A 19,267-nucleotide genomic window follows, 5' to 3' on the forward strand; every position below is an offset into this window, starting at 1 on the left:
TCTGTCACTATGGCCTAGTATAGTGCTCAACACAAACAAGGTACTTAGATGCTTAATGAAGAAAATAAATCATCAGGTTGCCAAATGGAATGCCATCTCTAATATGTGAGTTATAAAATGGTATCAGAAGCAGATGGAGAACAGGTCATCTAAAAAGGATTACAATATGATCTCCCTTCCACTTTAAATTGTTTCACCTTCAAAAGGACATTTTTGTTAAAGTGTCTCAACAGAGTACTTGTAACTGTGTAAGTATCTAAAAATATTACACATTGGAATGCAATCTCCTAAACAGATATACTTCAAGAACTTGGGAACAGTATTTCAAAACTTCTTCATTAAGGTGATTTTGAATACAATATGGAGGAGTCCAAGATGTTCCTTAAATCTCATCTAAAAAAACTAAAATGTAATTCATATTAGATACAGTATGACCTAATGCACTGTGATACATGGTAGAGGGTTTAACAAAAAAGAATAGTAGTGAGTGAGGTGCTTGCTGTCTTTGAAAATAATATCCAAGAATAAGACCTTAATGCTATTTTCCCAAGAAAAAAGGGGCCCTAACTTGCTATCATAAGTGCTGTGGCTTTCAACTGCCATAACTGTATTCTTACTATCAAACTCCTTACGTTCTTAACAGTTAACCCTCTTTCTTTCCTACTGGAAGGGCACTAACTATTATATATCAAGGCCAACAAACTGCTTAGTTTATCAGAAAACAGTCTCTTGTATTTTAATACTCATGGATGGAGAGGCAATTTTTTTTTTAAGTTTAATTCTGAAGTGTTCCAAGATTATTTTTAAAAAAATAGAAAAAATAATATAACAAATACCCATTCCTCATTTTTAGTAAATGTTAACATTTTTCTCATATTTCCTTCAGCTCATTCTTTTTTTTTTATTTTTTAAAGATTTTATTCATTTATTTATTTGAAAGACAGAGAGAGCCTGAGTGGTGGGGGAGGGGCAAAAGGAGAGGGAGAGAGAGACTCTCAAGCAGACTCTGTGCTGAGCATGGAGCCCAATGCAGGGCTCGATCCCAAGAGCCTAAGATCATGACTTGATCTGAAATCAAGAGTCAGACGCTTAATCGACTGAGCCACCCAGACACCCCCAGCTCACTTTTTATTTTCCAACATTCACAAAAGTAGAGAGAATAGTATAGAGAATTTTCATCTGAGAGCTTGAAAATTATCAACATTTTTGAAAACTTGTTTCATCTAATCACCATCTCACAACACATACAACCCACTTCTGCTTCCCCTGAGTATTTTAAAGAAAATTTACAGGAAAGCTTTCAAGTGTCTGAACACAAAAGCTGAGATCTTGGACCACTGGCAATCTAAGTAAGAAGCCCTCTGACGCACTCCCTAAAAGACATTAAGAACACCTTAACTATAACAAGTTCTTTGAACCCAGAAGTTACTTAACCTAGAGGTGGAGCTTGGCACTCTGGAACTTAGTAAAATTTGTTCTTAGAATCTCTCATCAATATTCAACTTGGACATTCATCCGTCCATGTAACAGCTTTCAGAATTATTTCTAACAACTACTGGGGTTATTCCTAACAGGGTTAAGATTTCAAGGATTCTATCCAGAAGTAAATTCTTTTAGGTTCTTATCAATTCATTCCTTAAACTTATGGGAAAAGAGGACCAGGGAAAGAGGCTCTACTTATTGTAGTTTAGGCTACAGATCTAGGCATTGTCTCCCCATTCTGGAATAAAAATGACTAGAAATCAAAAAGAAAATATGCAGGATAAGTAGAAAGGATGCAAAGTGCTCACATGCATGGAAGTAAGCAGACCAGTGTTATTTAGAACAGAACATGTCCGGGGCGCCTGTGTGTCTCAGTCAGTTAAGCTTCAGACTCTTGGTTTCGGCTCAGGTCATGATCTCATGATCTCATGATCTCATGGACTGTGGGACTGAGTCCTAGGTTGGGAGCAGGGAGTCTGCTTGAAAGATTCTATCCCTCTGCCCCTCCCCCCACTCCCTCGCTCATTCTCTTTCTTTCTCCTCCTCTCTCTCAAAAAAACCCAGACACATCCATGCTCCTTTCCTCCCCCTCCAAAATGTCACTATGTGCCTTACAGATAAATAAATTACTATTTATCTGTAAGTAAAGAGTAATAAGGGGCGCCTGGGTGGCTCAGTCGTTAAGCATCTGCCTTCGGCTCAGGTCATGATCCCAGGGTCCTGGGATCCAGCCCCGCATCGGGTTCCCTGCTGGGTGGAAGCCTGCTTCTCCCTCTCCCACTCCCCCTGCTTGTGTTTCCTCTCTCATTGTGTCTCTCTCTGTCAAATAAATAAATAAAATCTTAAAAAAAAAAAGTAATAAAAGCACAAGGGACCCACTTATGGACTCTGAGTAATATGCATAGTATACTCATGGGTCAAGGTGATAAACAGACCTAATAAGCAACCCAAGCAAAGTAGTCAAATGTTACCAGTTGCAAAATAAAATATCTAAGTACTTAAAATCACCTTTAATATCTTTACCTTGCCAATTTTATACTCCTTTTCCAAAACTCATGTAATATGCTTACCTGTATAGCATTCTCCCATCCCACCGCCAGTCCTATCAGATTAGGAAATGATATAATTAAGATGATAGATTCTATGGTATTAACTGGTTTTAAGGTATCTAAAGCCTCTTGAAGATCTTGAAAGCTAGAAGGAATGCTTACCAAACATAATTCTGTAACATTACAGGACATTTTCAGTTAACTCAAGAGACATTGCAAGATTTTTAAAATAAATTTCAAAATGAACAAAACAATCCAATTATAACACAGAAATGTATAATGACACACAATAAATGCAGAAGAAATTTATATTATAGATGTTCCCACTCCCTGTATTAGTGCAATAAAAGGTACTTTATTGGTACTACATAAAATTATTGGGCAGAGAGGAAAATTACAGGATACTGTAAAACTGAAGAAAATGAGGCAATCTCTAAATGTTGACAATTATTACCACATGCTATTGGCATTGCTGCAAACAATGATTCATTTGAAATAAATAATTTTCCTGCAAATATAACTGCATGTTATTCCCCATATCTACCTTATTTCTTTACCTTGTATAGCCCCAGTTCTCAAAACTTAAGCCCGATTCAAAGGCATAGCTCCCTGCTTTGCCGAAGGAGAGTAAAAGTTCTATGGAAAGAAAGTGCCTCTATAATTATGGTCATTAGTTATCTGGCATCACTAGAATATGAACTATTCTGGTCAAATAAACTAATAACCCTTTAACTGAAAGCAAAACTGTTCTGGACAAGGACAAATCCTTTCGTTGAAAGCATCCTTGATCTCAAGTACATAGAACTATAATGTTAAATATTTCAATTAATTTCAAGATATTTCTATTTATTTTTAGGTATTTCACATTCCTAATCATATACCTCAAATGTACACCCATAGAAGTACAAATCTATGTACCTATTTTCAAAAGGATTGAAAAAATTTAAAATAAGGTGGCTTCTCATGATGAGCATGAAATTGAAGGGGAAATAAAGTAAAAAAGGTAGAAAATTTAGGTATATGGGAAGTGGGAGTGGGGAGAAAAACTTAAAAAATAAAATGTTATTACTAAGTATGAAGTGGTTATAAAAAAACACAAGGATTTTGGAGGTTTCCTAGATTATCACCCATATGTAAATATCAAGTTGCCTCAAGATCTCTTGAGCTGGCAAAAGAAGCCTACACTAAAAATCTCAGGAGTTATTGAGAATGACAAGCAATGGGGCTTGAAACAAATTTAACATAACCAATATCTTCACAACAAGATGTATTTATGTTCATAAGCTTCAGCCATGTGAATAATTTTCTCATCCCCAACTGATGAGGGATAGAAGCAGAAAAATGTTCATCTTTAGCCCAGAAAGTTGACCTATAGCCTTCATAGTTGTGACAAGGATCAAATCTGCACTGGTTGCTACATTCTTACAGGGTCTCAGGATTGCCTGTATCTCTCACTGATAGTTAATACTGAACTGAATGACAAACACCAGAGAAATCTTGCAATAGTAGTTTCATGACTACCAGTGGAAATTCGAAGAAAACATTTATGATCTAATATGCCCACTCCGCATGTCTCCTCCCTCTTGAGCACTAAGCACATAACCACCAACTTCATACAGCAAAAGTGTATCTCTTTCTGCCCAAGGGTCCTGAGACTGTGCTAGTTAAATAAACTAAGTTGCACCATACAAGGCTCAAGAATTCTTTCTTGACCATTATGCTCCACCACCATGCAAATCAACCACTGTTCTTTTTCACTCCCCTTTCACCACCCCTAGACCCAAGTTCAGGAGTCAAAGTCCATGGGAAAAATACCAAAATATACCAAAATGTACCATTCAAAATGAGTTGTGATGGGAACAGCCATCTTCCAGTAATTCGCCAAAATGATCAACACAAAGGGAAAAAGGAAAGACACCCACTGTTATGTTCTCTAGCCTTTTAGAAAACATGGAGTTGTTCCTTTGGCCACATACATGCAAATCTGTAAGAAAGGTGATATTGTAAACATCAAGGGGATGGGAACTGTTCAAAAAGGAAAGCCCCCACAGATGTTACCATGGCAAAACTGGAAGAGTTGACAGTATTACCCAGAATGCTGTTGGCATTGCTGTAAACAAATAAGGGCAAGATTCTTGCCAAGAGAATTCATGTACTGAGCATATTAAGCATTCGAAGAGCCAAAATAGCTTCTTGAAGCATGTGAAGGAAAATGATCAGAAAAAGAAGGAAGCCAAAGAGAAAGGTATTTGGGTTCAATTGAAGCATCAGCCTGCTCCACCCAGAAAAGCACATTTTGTAAGAACCAATGGACAGGAACCTGAGCTGTTGGAACCTATTCCCTATGAATTCATGGCATGATAAGTGTAAAAAAATTCTAAGCAGAAACACAACAAAAATCAGGCAATATTCCAGGTCTCCTGGAGAGTAACCAAAAGAAAACATAAACTCAGGTTTGCTTTTCTTTGTAGTACCTTGTGGCCAAAATACTGGCAGAGGGAGCCGCCCTCAAAATACTCATATATTTTCAGAGTATCATTTCTCCAAAAGATTATGTTACTGCTCATCTATTAGCATAAAAATTGTATAGTTCCACTCCCCTCCATGAAACAAATCTAGGAAAAAAAAAATAAGGTCCACATTTCCTTTTTACAATTAAAGGTTACCTTTTGTCAAATTTTAAAACAAAATGCTCTCAAAGTTCTCACTCTTTTTCTCCAAATAAATACATATTTATTTTTAAATAAATTATCAATTTATAAAAACCTTTAAAACTTTAGACATTATTTCATGTAACTCCATAGCTAGAACCATGAGCCTTCTGAACGGACAAGAACATTTTTGTACCTAGGCTATCTGATTAAATCAAAATATTTATGAGATGGTTATAATTATACACTATTGTTCATATGCTACTTCCATAAAGTATAATAATACTTTTTTATTTCCTGATTTGAAATTCAGGTTGTATTACAGTTGGCCAGAATGAAAATAAATGAGATATTAAAAATGAAGAAAGCTATTGCCTGAGTCACCTAACACATACTAAAAAAGTTAGGTTTCAGAATGTGGGTGTGTTTTTTCTTAACCTAGGTAAGAGATACACAGGTATTTTCTGTTGTTGTTCTTTAAATCCTTCTTATGCATTTTTCACTATATGTATGTATGGTACATTTCTCAATGAACTTTTTTTTTAAACTGAAGGATATAGTTCCAAACTCTGGGGGCTGTCTCTGCCTTTACCAGTAATCTCTCTCAATCTTCTAAATGGCCAATTTCAAAACTAGTTTCTTAAATACTCTATTTCTTTACATAGAAGATATTAAATAAAAAACACACAGCCGTAAAGACACTCAACAAAGAACACAGTGGCCACATAGTCTGGCAGGTCTGACAACTGTTAAAGGTCCTTATTAAAGGTAGTGATATTTCTTAAAAATCAATGTACAACCAGAAACTAGATAATAGAGAATTAGACATGAAGCTCCTGCCTCCGTATATTAAAAAATTCTTAAGGGCAGGACTGCATCTTATTCACAGCCTTTAGCACACAGTGTCACACTTAATATTTGTGGAACTAAATGACCCCTAATGTGGTTATTACTGTGTAGGGACTACAGTACCTACCCATCATTTTCTAAACTAAATGTAAGATCTCTATTTGCAAAATAGGAAAAATTATTTCACTGTTGGGTTTCAATGAAATGCAAGTCCAGGATATGTAGCTACAAATGTGCAAGGGTATGATTTTCTTTTCATGTTTACAAAATGGGTTTGCATACAACACAATCTCTACTGTTTCATTAATAAAAATATTAATACTTTTTAAGAAATGAAGTAATAAATAATAAGACATCACCCTACCTATCTATAATATGTGTAGTTGGCAATAGATATTTTACAAGGATCTGCTTAGTAATATTCTTTGTTCTTTAATATAAGATTTCTCTCACAAGAGGAATCTTAGGTCAGGTCTAGCCTGTTATATTCTCTAACTTTCTCTGGATGAGAGGCAATTTACCCAGTGGTAGATACCGAGGTTAATACCTAGTAACTGTTAGTGGCAAACTTAAAGAGGAAACCTGAGATTTGACCCACTTTGCCTCACCTTCTCTTCTTCACCTTCCAAAGGAGGATACTGGTTTTGAGCCAAAAACAAGTAATTCAGTGTGTAGCTTTGTGTACTAGGCAACAAAGTGCAACTATCTGCCCTGGAACTGCTGCTATTTTGGATTTTCTTAGTTTTGTTCTCCCTTCTTTCTGTCTGTGTGTCTGTCTCTCTAAGAGGCTTATGTGGTAAAAGCAACCTGAGGCTGCCTTTATCCTGTCCCATTTGAAGAAGATCAAATAGTAGGGCTCAGGGTTCCTTAGGCCTGCTTCTAGTCTAGGGAAAATGCGCTCTCAAGATCACTTATCAGGTCAGTTCACAAAACTGAAAGGTGTATATACAGTCAGAGCCAAAGGCAATACATCCAAGCTTTTGCCTGGATATTCTCTATGCATGTTGTGCCCCTGGAGATGTCAGATACAGAATAGAAACGCAGTGGAAAATTCAACTGAGGTCCTGATCTTTTCCATATTTACCATGACCTCAACATTAAAAAAAAGTGCCAAAAAAAACTTGATAAGGACTCTGATGGCTATTTTCAAAAATTAAATTTGCCTGTTTTCCACAATATTCTGTTTAAGGAAAAGAAAAAGCTAAGCTAGAAAATAAGGAATAAGGCTTTCAAAATCATTAGCATTTTTAATCATTATTATTTCAATCATTATTATATCTTCTCTCTTGTAAGGAGACTATTCTGTCCTCATATATTACCTCTCCAATATCCAACAACACAAGGGCAATTAGTATAGATGCCATCAGATCTATTATCTGCGTATCTTTAAATCATTACAAAATGAAATATACATATAACTAATATTTTTGCCTCGTTAGACATCTTTGATATGCTTATTTTTCTAAGTAAATCTTATAACAAATACTTCACGTATCCTTATATTAATTCCATTTTTTCTCTCCTTTCCCATTCCTATCCCCCTTCCACTACTAACTCTCCCTTCTTTTCTCTCCTCTCTTCATGTTCCCTTGTCTGTGCCACAGAAGAGTACCACAAAAACTCGAGGGCACTGCTTAAGCCTCCTAGGTTTGCTGACCTCAAGTTTAGAAGTCCAATTCTAGAAATTTGGTAATCACCTATTATGTATACTTTCATCTCAATTCTAAATTCAAAGACCAAATTAAACAAGAGTTCAGTGCTAAGGAGATGACAAAGTTATTAGCCACTAATAAACTACTATAGTATCTGAAAGTACATGTGAACAAACGGGGCTGAGATTCAGGTTCTATGTAAGCATGAGGTTAAACAATCAGCATTTTGGATTGTTCCAGAATGACAAGGCAATGAAAAAGTTCTGAGGAATTTACAATTTTATAAACTTTCTTCAGGACAAAATGTATGTTTAAAATTTGTCATGCAGGATGCTTTGCTGTCCTGCCACACTCACATCAGCTGAATGGGCTCTTAGCCAAGCCACTGGAAAAGGGAAAAAGAGAGCCCTACGGACATCTGAGATCACATGTGTTACTCTCTCCAATTTTTGTTAAAATTCTGCAAAGGTTTTCAAACAGTTCCCCTCCTAGCATAGGTAATAAGCTAGCTTTTCTTTTAAAAGCCATACATAACCCGAATGCCAGAATTACTAAATCCAGAAAATTAACACAGATGCATACTTAATAAGAAAACAATTAGCCTGAGGCAGGTGGAAAACAACAAAAAAGTCAGAAATATTCTAGACTGTCACTACATCACTTGTTTTTCAAGTTTTGATTTCGTTTTAGCTTGTCATTATGTAACCTACCTTTCAAGCTTCATTTACATGCCACCATACACACCCCTCTTCCTCATAGAGCCAAAATGAACTTTTTAGTTTCTCAACTCCTTCAGGTTTTTGCTCTTCATTCAACACTTCTACATATGTGATCCCTCACCTATTACACTTATCTCTTCCTCAGAGTAACTCCACATCATCTCCTTTAATACCTTAGACTGCATAAAATACTCTGTCTGCTTGCACAGTATTTTTATTAAGCCTCATGTAATAATTTTTTTAACAGAACATCCCCACTGCATTTTGGAAAGTAAAGTTTTTACAATGCCTAGAAGACTGCCGGACAAATAATATAAATCAATAATAATCTGGCTACAAGTATTAAGAATTCATAATGCCTTAAGAGGCTTAAGACTCTGTCCACAAACCAACTCTCCACCTACCCTTTTCCTTACTCCTATTACTCACCCAGTTTCAACTCCATAGCTCTCTGCAAGCTGGTTTCTCTTCCCGGAATGGAACCGACTATTACCTACTTCTCTTTCAGGTGAGGCAATAAGATGTCAGGAAAAGATCAACTGACTTATTACTCCTCCCACTCCCAGGAGATTCCATAATTACGTCTTTAGTTGTTGTTTCCTCCAATAGAATGCCAGGTCTTCCCAGAAGGGATCTTCTGTTACACTTGCCAATGTCCAGTTTATCTCTATACCTACAGCACCTAGAGCAACAGCTGATAAACAGGAGGTTCTCAAAAGTGAGGAAAGGAAAGGAGGGGGGATGGGGTCGATATAGATTGTTTTCCTCAAGGAACTTATCAGCCCTTTCAACAAGTAATTTAAGTAATCTGTGGTTTTTTTTGTTTTGTTTTGTTTTTTAAAGATTTTATTTATTTATTTGACAGAGAGAGACACAGCGAGAGAGGGAACACAAGCAGGGGGAGTGGGGGAGGGAGAAGCAGGCTTCCCGCCGAGCAGGGAGCCCGATGCGGGGCTCGATCCCAGGACCCTGAGATCATGACCTGAGCCCAAGGCAGTCGCTTAACCAACTGAGCCACCCAGGCGCCCTAATCTGTGGTTTTAAACCCGTATATTTGTGACGTGTGTGTGTGGCATTAAGAGGATTATCGAGGCTCAAAAGAATTTCAGGAAGTAAAGAACCCATACCAAAAATGATTTGGACATTTTGTTGTTGTTGAAAAGTCGATTGCACGAAACAAATAGTATAAGTTTTAATTAAGCGAAGTAAGAGTGAGAAGGACAAATTCAGAAGTCCTAGGAAACCCCACCCACCCAGCACAGGGCCTGGAAAGTATTTAGAATTTAAATCAGTGCGTTGAAGTCATGCCTCCCTATTCTAAAAACATAGTAATCCTGGCGGTTCGCCACATTCCTTACACAAGTTTTACTCTTTTCCCACCGCCTTCATTCACCTCGCAAAGTCCGCCCGCCGCACGGCACTGCTCCGCGGCGCTCGGCACTGCGTCCCCACACCCAGCAGAGGGCAGTGGGCCTCCGCGACGGCCTCACACGGAACGCGCAGCTGAGCCCGGGCGGGTCTCCGCTTGGAATTCGTGTGGAGAAGCGCTGAAGTCTATTACACAGCGACAAGCTAGAGTCCTCGCTCATATGACACTTAAAGTACGGTCCCTACGGCCACTCAGTCCCGCGGACCTCAAGCCCGGCAGCGTCCCCTTCCGCTCCCCCCCAGACCTTCTTCCGCTTTCCGCTCCCTTCTTCCGCTTTCCGCTCCCTTCTCCCGCTCCCCCCGGCCTCTCTTCCTCTTGCCCGGGCCTCCCTTTCGTTCCGCGCGTGCGCTCCCCCGTCTCGGGTCCTCGTCCCTTTTCCCGGCCTCTTTACGTCGCCCGCATCTCCTCTTCCGCCGGCGCCCTGTTCCGTTCTCCAGCGGGCACGCCTGATTCCGGAAACCCTGCGCCGTCGCCAAGCGCCCCGATTCTCCCGCGCTGTGGCGGGCCTGTGCGGGCCTTCCCTTGGGTGTGAGCGAACCCGGGATGAGTGGACCTGCTTCGCGATGAGGGCGTTAAGGACTGGCTGGTCCAGCGAAGCCCGTAGACTCCATTTATTTTTCAGGCTCCCTCTGTACGTGGGAAGACTGGAGGGAGAAGAAAGCCAGGTGAGGGAATTTTGAAAGAGAAGGGGAGAGGAAGGTACCAGAAGCTGTTACTTCTTGAACATCTTTTCTGCGTTATTGAACGGGGAAAGTATTTGTCTTTTTTTTTCTTTTCTAACGAGTACTCAACATATGCCCTGCGTGTGATACGGTTTTTATAAAGCTTAGCAGGCTTAGAATTCTGTGCCAATCTATGGAGCCGACAGGACTCTCTTCGGAAGACAGCTGAAAAGGAATGCCATTTTCCACTAGGATTGGGATCGCTTTGTCAAAAAGGAGGAACAGAAGGTAGATCTTAGTAAATAAGGGAATAGTCGGGTGGGAGGAACAGAAAGTGCCGAGAAGGGGAGACGATAAGCAAGTTTTAGGCTATGGAGATGTGGATGGTAGGGAAGAATTGGGAACCAAGTTTGGACCGATGAGAAGTCCAAATATAGAAAGTATTTAATTCCAATTTAATATGAAATGAGCAGCCATTACACTGTTGAGCAGGAAATTCCCTTGATTAAATGATTTGGGAGAATTAGTTTGTAGAGTGGGGGTAACTAGATGTATTGTTTATGCCCTAAATTTGTATATGGTTATATGGTACTGCACAAGTTCTGTGTATTCGTGTATGGGACTGTGGCTTTCCAAGGTTGGCAGCTGTGGCTAAGAGGTTTGGCCTTTAACATTTTTGTGTAGATTCCCTGATGGTATGTATCTTTTTTTCCCCCCCATCCCCCCACCTCCCTCCCCTCTAGAACCCTCAGTTTGTTTCTCAGAGTCCATAGTCTCATGGTTTTCTTAAGTTCAAACAAAGTGTGTTTACGGTTGATACTATCTCATGCCTTATCTTTCTGCCAAGCATTTAGTTACTTGCTAGTTCTCAGAATTTACCAGCAAGTTGAGGAGATACAATGTTTTGTTTTGTTTTAAAGATTTTTATTTATTTTTTGACAGAGAGAGACACAGCGAGAGAGGGAACACAGCTGGGGGAGTGGGAGAGGGAGAAGTGGGCTTCTGCTACTTCTGCTGAGTAGAGAGCCCAATGCGGGGCTTGATCCTAGGACCCTGAGATCAGGACCTGAGCCGAAGGCAGACGCTTAACGACTGAGCCACCCAGGTGGCCCTCATCTTCTTTAAATCAGGAAACATAACACAATCCAGTCATAATAGCTGTTGCTCAACAGCTGAAGGACTACCACTAGAAAAGGGAATGACAATCATTCATGTACTCCAACCTTATTTTCACAAAGCCCTTACTGTAACTACAGGAGTCCGATACCCCAGTTCCATGTGCTTCTTCATATGTTCTAAGCTCGTTTGCATATCCAGACCTTAATGGGTCTGCTCTCTGGCTCTACCCTCTTCTGTACTTCTAATCTCTTTCATTCCTTCAACGTGTACCTCAGATCTATTTTTTCCACAAAGCTTTCATCACTTGCCCTAGTAATACATTATCTCTTAATATATCAGAATCTCATGGTCTTTTATTCTTTATTTTTATTTTTTTTAATTTTATTTATTCATTTGACAGAGAGAGACACAGCTAGAGAGGGAACACAAGCAGGGGGAGTGGGAGCGGGAGAAGCAGGCTTCCCGCGGAGCAGGGACCCTGATGTGGGGCTCGATCCCAGGACCTGGGATCATGACCTGAGCCGAAGGCAGACGCTTAACGATGGAGCCACCCAGGCGCCCCGGAGATACAATGTTTTAAAAGTTTTTAGAATACACACACTATCAAAAGAGGTCCAAAGCACCTTAGGGATTTGGAGGAGGGAAAAGAGGTTGGCAACTAGTGAAAACTCAAGGAAGATGGCCCCAAAAGAGGGCATTTATGCATTTTCAGTACTATGACTAATATGCTAACAGATAAAACAGCATTTCTTTTTTATAATTGTGCTTAAGTAGTGCCTTTTTACCCATAGCTATGCGAGTGTAATAGGAGAGAATGGGAATTTGCAATGAGGTGTCCGGTGTCAGGTAGTGTAACGGAACCAACATGAGTTCTCTCTTTGGTGAATCAGAAACTGCACAGGTTGACAAAGAAAACTTTTATTTACAGCAAATGAGATCGTGGGGAATGGCTTCCAAAACCGTGACTCCCTGAGAGCGGCTGAATGAATTCCTTTTGTTTAGGGTTAGAAGGAATATTTAGATAAGGAAGCTTTGTCATCCTATGTACAGGCAGGCATAAGGTCATGCATAGCCTAAGGAAACATGCCTATGTATACATTATGTGTTATGCAGAGGAGGCTGAGGCTCCTCCTTGGGTGGAGATTTTAGTATTATAATGAGGTAAAGATCATTGTAGGTCATTCTAGAGGTCACTCCATGGTCCATCTGTGTAGGCACAAGTCAGATTTAGCTTAGATGGTCTGGCGGGTCTGGGCAGGTGGGATGGCAGGAGGTCTTGTCTGGGAAGTCCCCATCCCCTGGGGAGTAGTGTTGGGTTTCCTTTGCCTGAGTCAAAAAGAAAGCTGGAAAGAAGAGCTTAGGGAAAAATATAAGACAAAAGTAAGTAAGTATGAGCAAGTGGGCAGTAAAGGCCAGGTTTTGGGGCCAAGCCCATATATTGGAACCTATTTTGAGGTTAAACTACAAAAAAAGAAGTTAAAGTTTAGTGAGTACAAGCAGGTGGGAGCTGGGAGGGCTGAGACCAAAATATCTGGTACTTGCTTCCCATATCCTGTAGAAAGAGGGAAAGTTTTTCTATTTCAAGACCTAGTCTTTCTCATTTCTTTTCTAGTAGCATTCTGATTACTCATCTGTATGTATAGCATTTCAGTACTTGCACATACAACCTAGTGTCAAAATACCTTTTACTATAATAATGGTTGTGCCAAACCACAAACTAAAAGGTAGTCCACTGTAATATTAGCAGGTCGTACCTAGTTATTTTTTAACTGCTGGCTCAATAAACAAATCTGGATGACAATTTCTTTAAACATTTGCTTTTTCATAAAATACATATCCAGGTATTCTCCGCCTCCTTCACTTGACTGTTAAACTGCTTTCTTCCTTTTACTCCATATCATGTTATAGTGAAAACTTTTCAATACAGATATCACCCACTATCTAAAAGTTACCATTAGGGGCACCTGGGTTGCTCAGTCGTTAAGCATCTGCCTTCGGCTCAGGTCATGATCCGAGGGTCCTGGGATCGAGCCCCGCATTGGGCTCCCTTCTCCGTGGGAAGCCTGCTTCTCCCGCTCCCACTCCCCCTGCTTGTGTTCCCTCTCTCACTGTGTCTCTGTCAAATAAATAAATAAAATCTTTAAAAAAAATAATAGAAGTTACCATTAAACCTTTCATAAGCCAAAATGGCATAAAGCAAAGAAGAAATTACTATTTATTTATGGGAAATTTTTTGAGCAACCCCAGACCCAAAAAGTAACCTCTCTTGGGCTTTTTTGATACCTAGAATACATCTTATTAACAGATGCACAAAATAAATTGAGATAAAGCACATGATGAGGGATAGGAGCAGAAAAATGTTCACCTTTAGCCCAGAAGGTTGACCTATAGTCTGTATAGTTCTCATAAGGATCAAATACAGGATCCTTACTGGTTGCTACATTCTTAAAAGGCCTCATGACTGCCTGAACATCTCACTGATAGTTTGTTCATAGCGATTTTCATCCAAGGGATGCCTCTGGTCCCTTTAACAGTAGGAACCTCTGACATATCCTGCGTGGGATGCCACCTGGGAATTGGGGGCGGGGGGGTTTTCTTGGTAAAGCACCTTCTTCTCTCAGTCCCCAAGGTCTCTCTCTTGGGATGCCTTTTAACCTGCTGGAAACAATTCAGATTGCTAGATTTAAGGAAAAATAAGACTCATCTTCTATAGCACTGTATGACCTCAATACTCTTTAGGAGACAAGGAACAATGGCCTATTAAGCTTCAGTATGATCTATCAGTTAGATTTCTTCTACAGGAAACAGGGCAAATGGACTGAGGTACTCTGCAGGCATTCATGACCCTAAATCAGGATCCCGACCTATGGGTCTCTTGCAGAATGTGTTTGGCCACTACCAAGCTACTAAACCCCCTTCCAACATTGGATGATGATTATCTAAATAGGCCTCCTCCTCCTCCTAATAGACCCAGCTTGCCAAAGGAATCACAGGCCATCCCTAATGAAGGGGATGCTGACTTTCTCACTGTTCCTTCTCCTAATAGACCCAGGTAACTCTTATTGTATGTGGGGGCTTCTCCCTCATTCATTTCCCAGGTTAATGGCTATGATAATTGGAGTCAGTTGTCTGTGGTTAGGCTACCTCAGGACAGGGACCTTAAGGAATATTCCCAAGCAGCTATTGAAACTCCTCTGGTTTCAGGGAAGTTCCCTGTCTCTTCTGGTCTGACATGGAATGCCTATTTTCACCTTTTGTTGGTGGGGAAAAAAACAAACTTATCTATTCATCTGTCTGAGCTGATAAGCTTTAGGATGATGAGTCCTCTTTATCCTCCCTGTGGCCTTTCATCCACTTGCAGCCTTGCTGGCCACACCTCACCTCTTCTGCCTCGGGTTCCTCCTCCTGTTTCTGCACCACCATGGGTATGGCCTGTATAACCGCTCCTAGACCATCCTCAGTGCCTCCAGCACCATCAGCTCCTACTCTTCCTACCCTCACTATCAAGGAGTGAGAAGCACCCCTCCTTAGACTTAAACTGACCACTTCAGATTTCCCCATCAATGCCCCAGGTAAAAATTGACAGTGGGGAATAAATTAATTGAATTTTGGCAGATACAGGTGCAACATATTCTATATTAAAGCTAATTTGAGTTTGTTGGTTTCATTAAGATAGACATATCTTTGGAGTTGTCAACATTAAGTATAAAACTTTCATCAAGGTTTACTAAAGTTCAAATAGGCTTGTGTTATCTCTTGCAATTTGTCAACAAAATATGACGTAAAATGGTGGTTAATTTTGTCTGTCTCAAAGTTTTCACGGGTAGGGCGCCTGGGTGGCTCAGTTGGTTAAGCGACTGCCTTCGGCTCAGGTCATGATCCTGGAGTCCCGGGATCGAGTCCCGCATCGGGCTCCCTGCTCCGCAGGGAGTCTGCTTTGCCCTCTGACCCTATCCCCTCTCATGTGCTGTCTGTCTCTCTCATTCTCTCTGTCTCAGATAAATAAATAAAATCTTTAAAAAAAAAAAAAGTTTTCACGGGTAATTGTTAAAATAGCTTTCAAAATCTTCAGTGGCCTGAAACTTGGCAGTTTTACTTGGATGATGGGTTGGATTGAACTCACTGGCTGTCTGACTCTTCCAAATGAGATAGGATACTGAAACATTGATTATTGAACATAAGGTTTATCTGTTTTTGGCTTCTTATTGAAGAGAAACTGAGGCTACTTGGGTCTGTTGGTAAACATGCTTTATGCTTTATTAAAAGATTATACTATGGAAAAACATGTTTTTAGAAATTATTAAATGTATTTATAAATTTGCCAATCTAAAGAATTCTGGCGTTATTTTCAGTTCACAATTGGTTACTACTTAATTTTCACTCGAGACTAAGGATTCTAAGAGTTAAAATTCTGGTAAATGCAATTAAGACTGATGGAAATAAGGAAAGCACTCTGTATGTAGGACAGTAGGAGATACATAAGAAAGATATAAGAAATTACAATATATTATGTTGAAAGAAAAAGTAATTTTGTCCTAGAATGAGACTGGTTGTTTGGAAAGAAAGGGCTTAGGACAAAATCTGAATGCAAAAGAAAGTTGTACAAAGTTTGTGAAGGAAAGCTTAGAAAAGAATTTTATGTATGGTCAGGACTAAGGTTGAAATGAATGGATTTTAAAAGTACACTGGTATAAGATTGAGATTCTGCTTTTCTCTCTCTGTTAAAAAGTCAAAAGTTTTTCTTGGATTATTGGTCTGTTCTTCATAAGAAAATATAAACAAAATTTGGGGTTGTTGTTTTTTTTTTCTCTTTTCTTTCTGCCCAGCAAACCAAAGCTTCTGTATTTTGTTTTTGTCAGGCCTTTGATTACTTAAAGTTAAAACTTCTCAATGTTAAAGGAGCTAAGTTTTACTAACAACTATCTAACTTCCTGTAGAATTCCTTATTGCCATCTTGGTTAAATACTAATATTAAATTTATAATGATCTGTAATTCTATTTAGGCATGTGCTTTAAAACTTTCTGACGTTTTTAATGAATTTCCTGAGATTTAAATGGCAAATGAAGTCTTTGTGACTAATTAGGCTTGTTTATTTGGTATGTAAAGTTACTTGGAAAGCACTGTCAAACCAGTGATGATATCCCTTGGGTTATATTGTATGGGTAAATGCTAAAACTATTCAAGAAAATATATGAAATTTTTGAAGTTTTAATATGTCCTAATATAAGATCATCACTTAATATTCTGATTATCGAAGTGTTATGTATCGTAGAAATAACTGGATTTCCTGTCAGCTACATTATAATGAACTCTCATATCAGATCTTTAACCATGTCCACTTCCAAGGTTTTTTGTCATTTATACTTATTGTTCTGATGCTCTTAAAAAATGAATTTTGTCTTCAAGGAGATTCATGCAAAGGACTTTTTATTGACAAATACAGGTGTTTGATATCTTTAAGCTCATAAAACTGAACTGGATAAAAAGTTCCAGAACTAATGGGAAAGCTGCATTTAAGCTGAACAAAAATTAATAACATGGGACTAAATGAATTGAGAAAGATGATTATAGTTTTTATGACTCTTGTTTGAAACATTGCTGGTTCTCTAATGTATGTTCTTTCAGATTAAGGAAGTTTTCTCTTAAGATATCTGTGACTTATGCAAATATGATAAAATATTCCTTTGCAAACAAATCAAAACATCTAACCTTTCTCCCTACCTGAACCCTCCAGAATTCAGAAACTCTCAGTAGGTTTCCATGGCAATTATAATTATTTGCATAATTTTGATGAGAACCTATTCTCCTTGTAACAGGACATCATTTGGAAACATTGGTTATATTACTTTGACTGGAATGTCATATTTGAGAGGGACATGCATTGACTCAGATATGACCAGAGAGCTTTAAGGAATTAGGGTTGACTTTATGGAACCAATAGAGCCCCCTTGGAAATGTTAGCCTGATACCTTGCTTACAGAGTTCCCAGCAGCCTTACCAGGTGAGTAAAGAATGGCACTTCCTGGCAAGTGCAGGAACCTCAGGATATTTGGGGGACCTGGAAAAGAGGAATACACCCAAATCTACTGGTATTGCAGACAAGTCTAATGACAAGTATTTGGCTTGGCTCTGGCCTTGAGAGGCTATTGAAAGTTCAGTCAATACAAATTTCCAGCAAAGCAGATTTTAAAGGATCTATATGATCAACCACTATTCTTGCTGACCTTATGTAAATAATTAGGCCAAGTTTGTTACAACTGGACTTGTTTTACAGACAAATTAGTCTTGATTTGGCTATCTTTGGAAATAAAGGTAAATTTAGAAAAAAAAATTATTTTTCAATAATGTATTCTTATGAATGTTAGATTCTAGTTTTGATTAATTGTCATAAATGTTTGCCTAAGCTAGACAAGTTGAGGTAAACTTTAGAGAGATTGCCATAATAACTCATATATAGACAATCTTCCTGCTTGTTACTCTGTGGAGATAATAAAAGGAACCCCATGGACATGATTATTTAAACAGCTGGACAGGGGCTCCTGGGTGGCTCAGTTGGTTAAGCGTCTGCCTTCGGCTCAGGTCATGATCCCAGGGTCCTGGGATCGAGCCCCGCATCGGGCTCCCTGCTCCGTGGGAAGCCTGCTTCTCCCTCTCCCAGTCCCCCTGCTTGTGGTCCCTATCCCTCTGTGTCTCTGTCAAATAAATAAATAAAATCTTTAAAAAAAAAAGTTTTAAACAGCTGAACAATGAGATGGGCTCCCCAACAATTGTGTAACTCAGCTGTCACCTTGATCAATTCTATGTGGCTGGAATAAAAAGTTGCTCCTTAAAATCCAGAACATACCCCACTCCATGGGGTTAACTATGGACTTACGGAAATAATAGTTGGCCCCACCCTCCTTATAATTGGATTGGATAATACACTTGGGGATGCCCTTTTCTCCTGGGACAAATCATCTCCCACTTGCCTGTGATTCCTTGTAATTAAGATATTAAGATTAGACATCACACAAAGAAGGCTTCTTAATGGTTTTATCCCTTAGCCATATTTGTCCTGGGAGTCAGTGTCTATCGATGTAAAATTACAAGTAGAGGCTTTAGCCAAGCATACAGTGGCCACCTTTAACCAAACCCAAAATGAAGTCACCCACAAATTCGAAAAGTGGCCCTCCAAAACCTAATGACCCTTGATATCCTAACTGCAAGTCAAAGAAAAAGTTATTATGCTAATATTGAGACTATGTTGTGTATAAATCCCAGATGACTGCTAATGTATCCAAAGTTTTAGCACACATGCACACCACATCTAAATGGTAACTCTTTTTACATCAGAAATGTAATGTTTTATTTAGTGTTACAACTTTGGTCTTTCTGATTCACACAGAAGAAACTCAACCAAGAAGAAATTCTTCTTCAGTTTTAACCATTATTTTAAGATTTGCCTACTGGGATGATAACTTTTTAAATTTTATAGTAAGCTCCCATTCAATAGAATTAGACTGTCACCTGAGAAATTTAGTTGAGAGTTGACTACTCACTCAATGAACATTCTGTTTGCATAAAGCATTTGCTCTAGTATGGAAACGGTAGGGTCAATATTTTATCTATAAAGACATGTTGGGAATCAATCTTTAAATTTTAAACTGTAGCTGTC

The 19,267-nt window shown here is 39.0% G+C and overlaps 1 protein-coding gene, 1 long non-coding RNA gene and 1 pseudogene across 3 annotated transcripts in view; 2 read left to right on the top strand and 1 right to left on the bottom strand.

Moving 5' to 3' along the window:
* Positions 1-10,127, bottom strand: part of ECHDC1 (ethylmalonyl-CoA decarboxylase 1) — a 55,301-nt gene extending 45,174 nt beyond the window's left edge. The window contains exon 1 of one of the 2 annotated variants that reach the window (XM_045865504.3): positions 9,796-10,127. In XM_045865504.3, the coding sequence (XP_045721460.1) occupies positions 9,796-9,991 (196 nt within the window). In that variant the 5' untranslated portion in view covers positions 9,992-10,127. Of the gene's footprint in view, positions 1-8,831; positions 9,108-9,795 lie in introns of those variants that run through there. The other variant, XM_045865505.3, reaches the window with a different exon arrangement.
* LOC135365598 (large ribosomal subunit protein eL21-like) lies at positions 4,409-4,892 on the top strand (annotated as a pseudogene).
* Positions 10,128-10,357: 230 nt separating the features above from the next.
* The window catches only part of LOC123836592 (uncharacterized), a 69,663-nt gene continuing 60,753 nt past the window's right edge, over positions 10,358-19,267 (top strand). The window contains exon 1 of the long non-coding RNA XR_010413757.1: positions 10,358-10,496. This is a non-coding gene — a long non-coding RNA (uncharacterized LOC123836592). The remainder of the gene's footprint in view (positions 10,497-19,267) is intronic.

This window comes from Mirounga angustirostris, unplaced genomic scaffold (genome assembly GCF_029215605.1).
Source record: "Mirounga angustirostris isolate CCGP_5_RB_7025 unplaced genomic scaffold, mMirAng1.0.hap1 SCAF_8, whole genome shotgun sequence".
Taxonomy (NCBI): Eukaryota; Metazoa; Chordata; class Mammalia; order Carnivora; family Phocidae; genus Mirounga; species Mirounga angustirostris.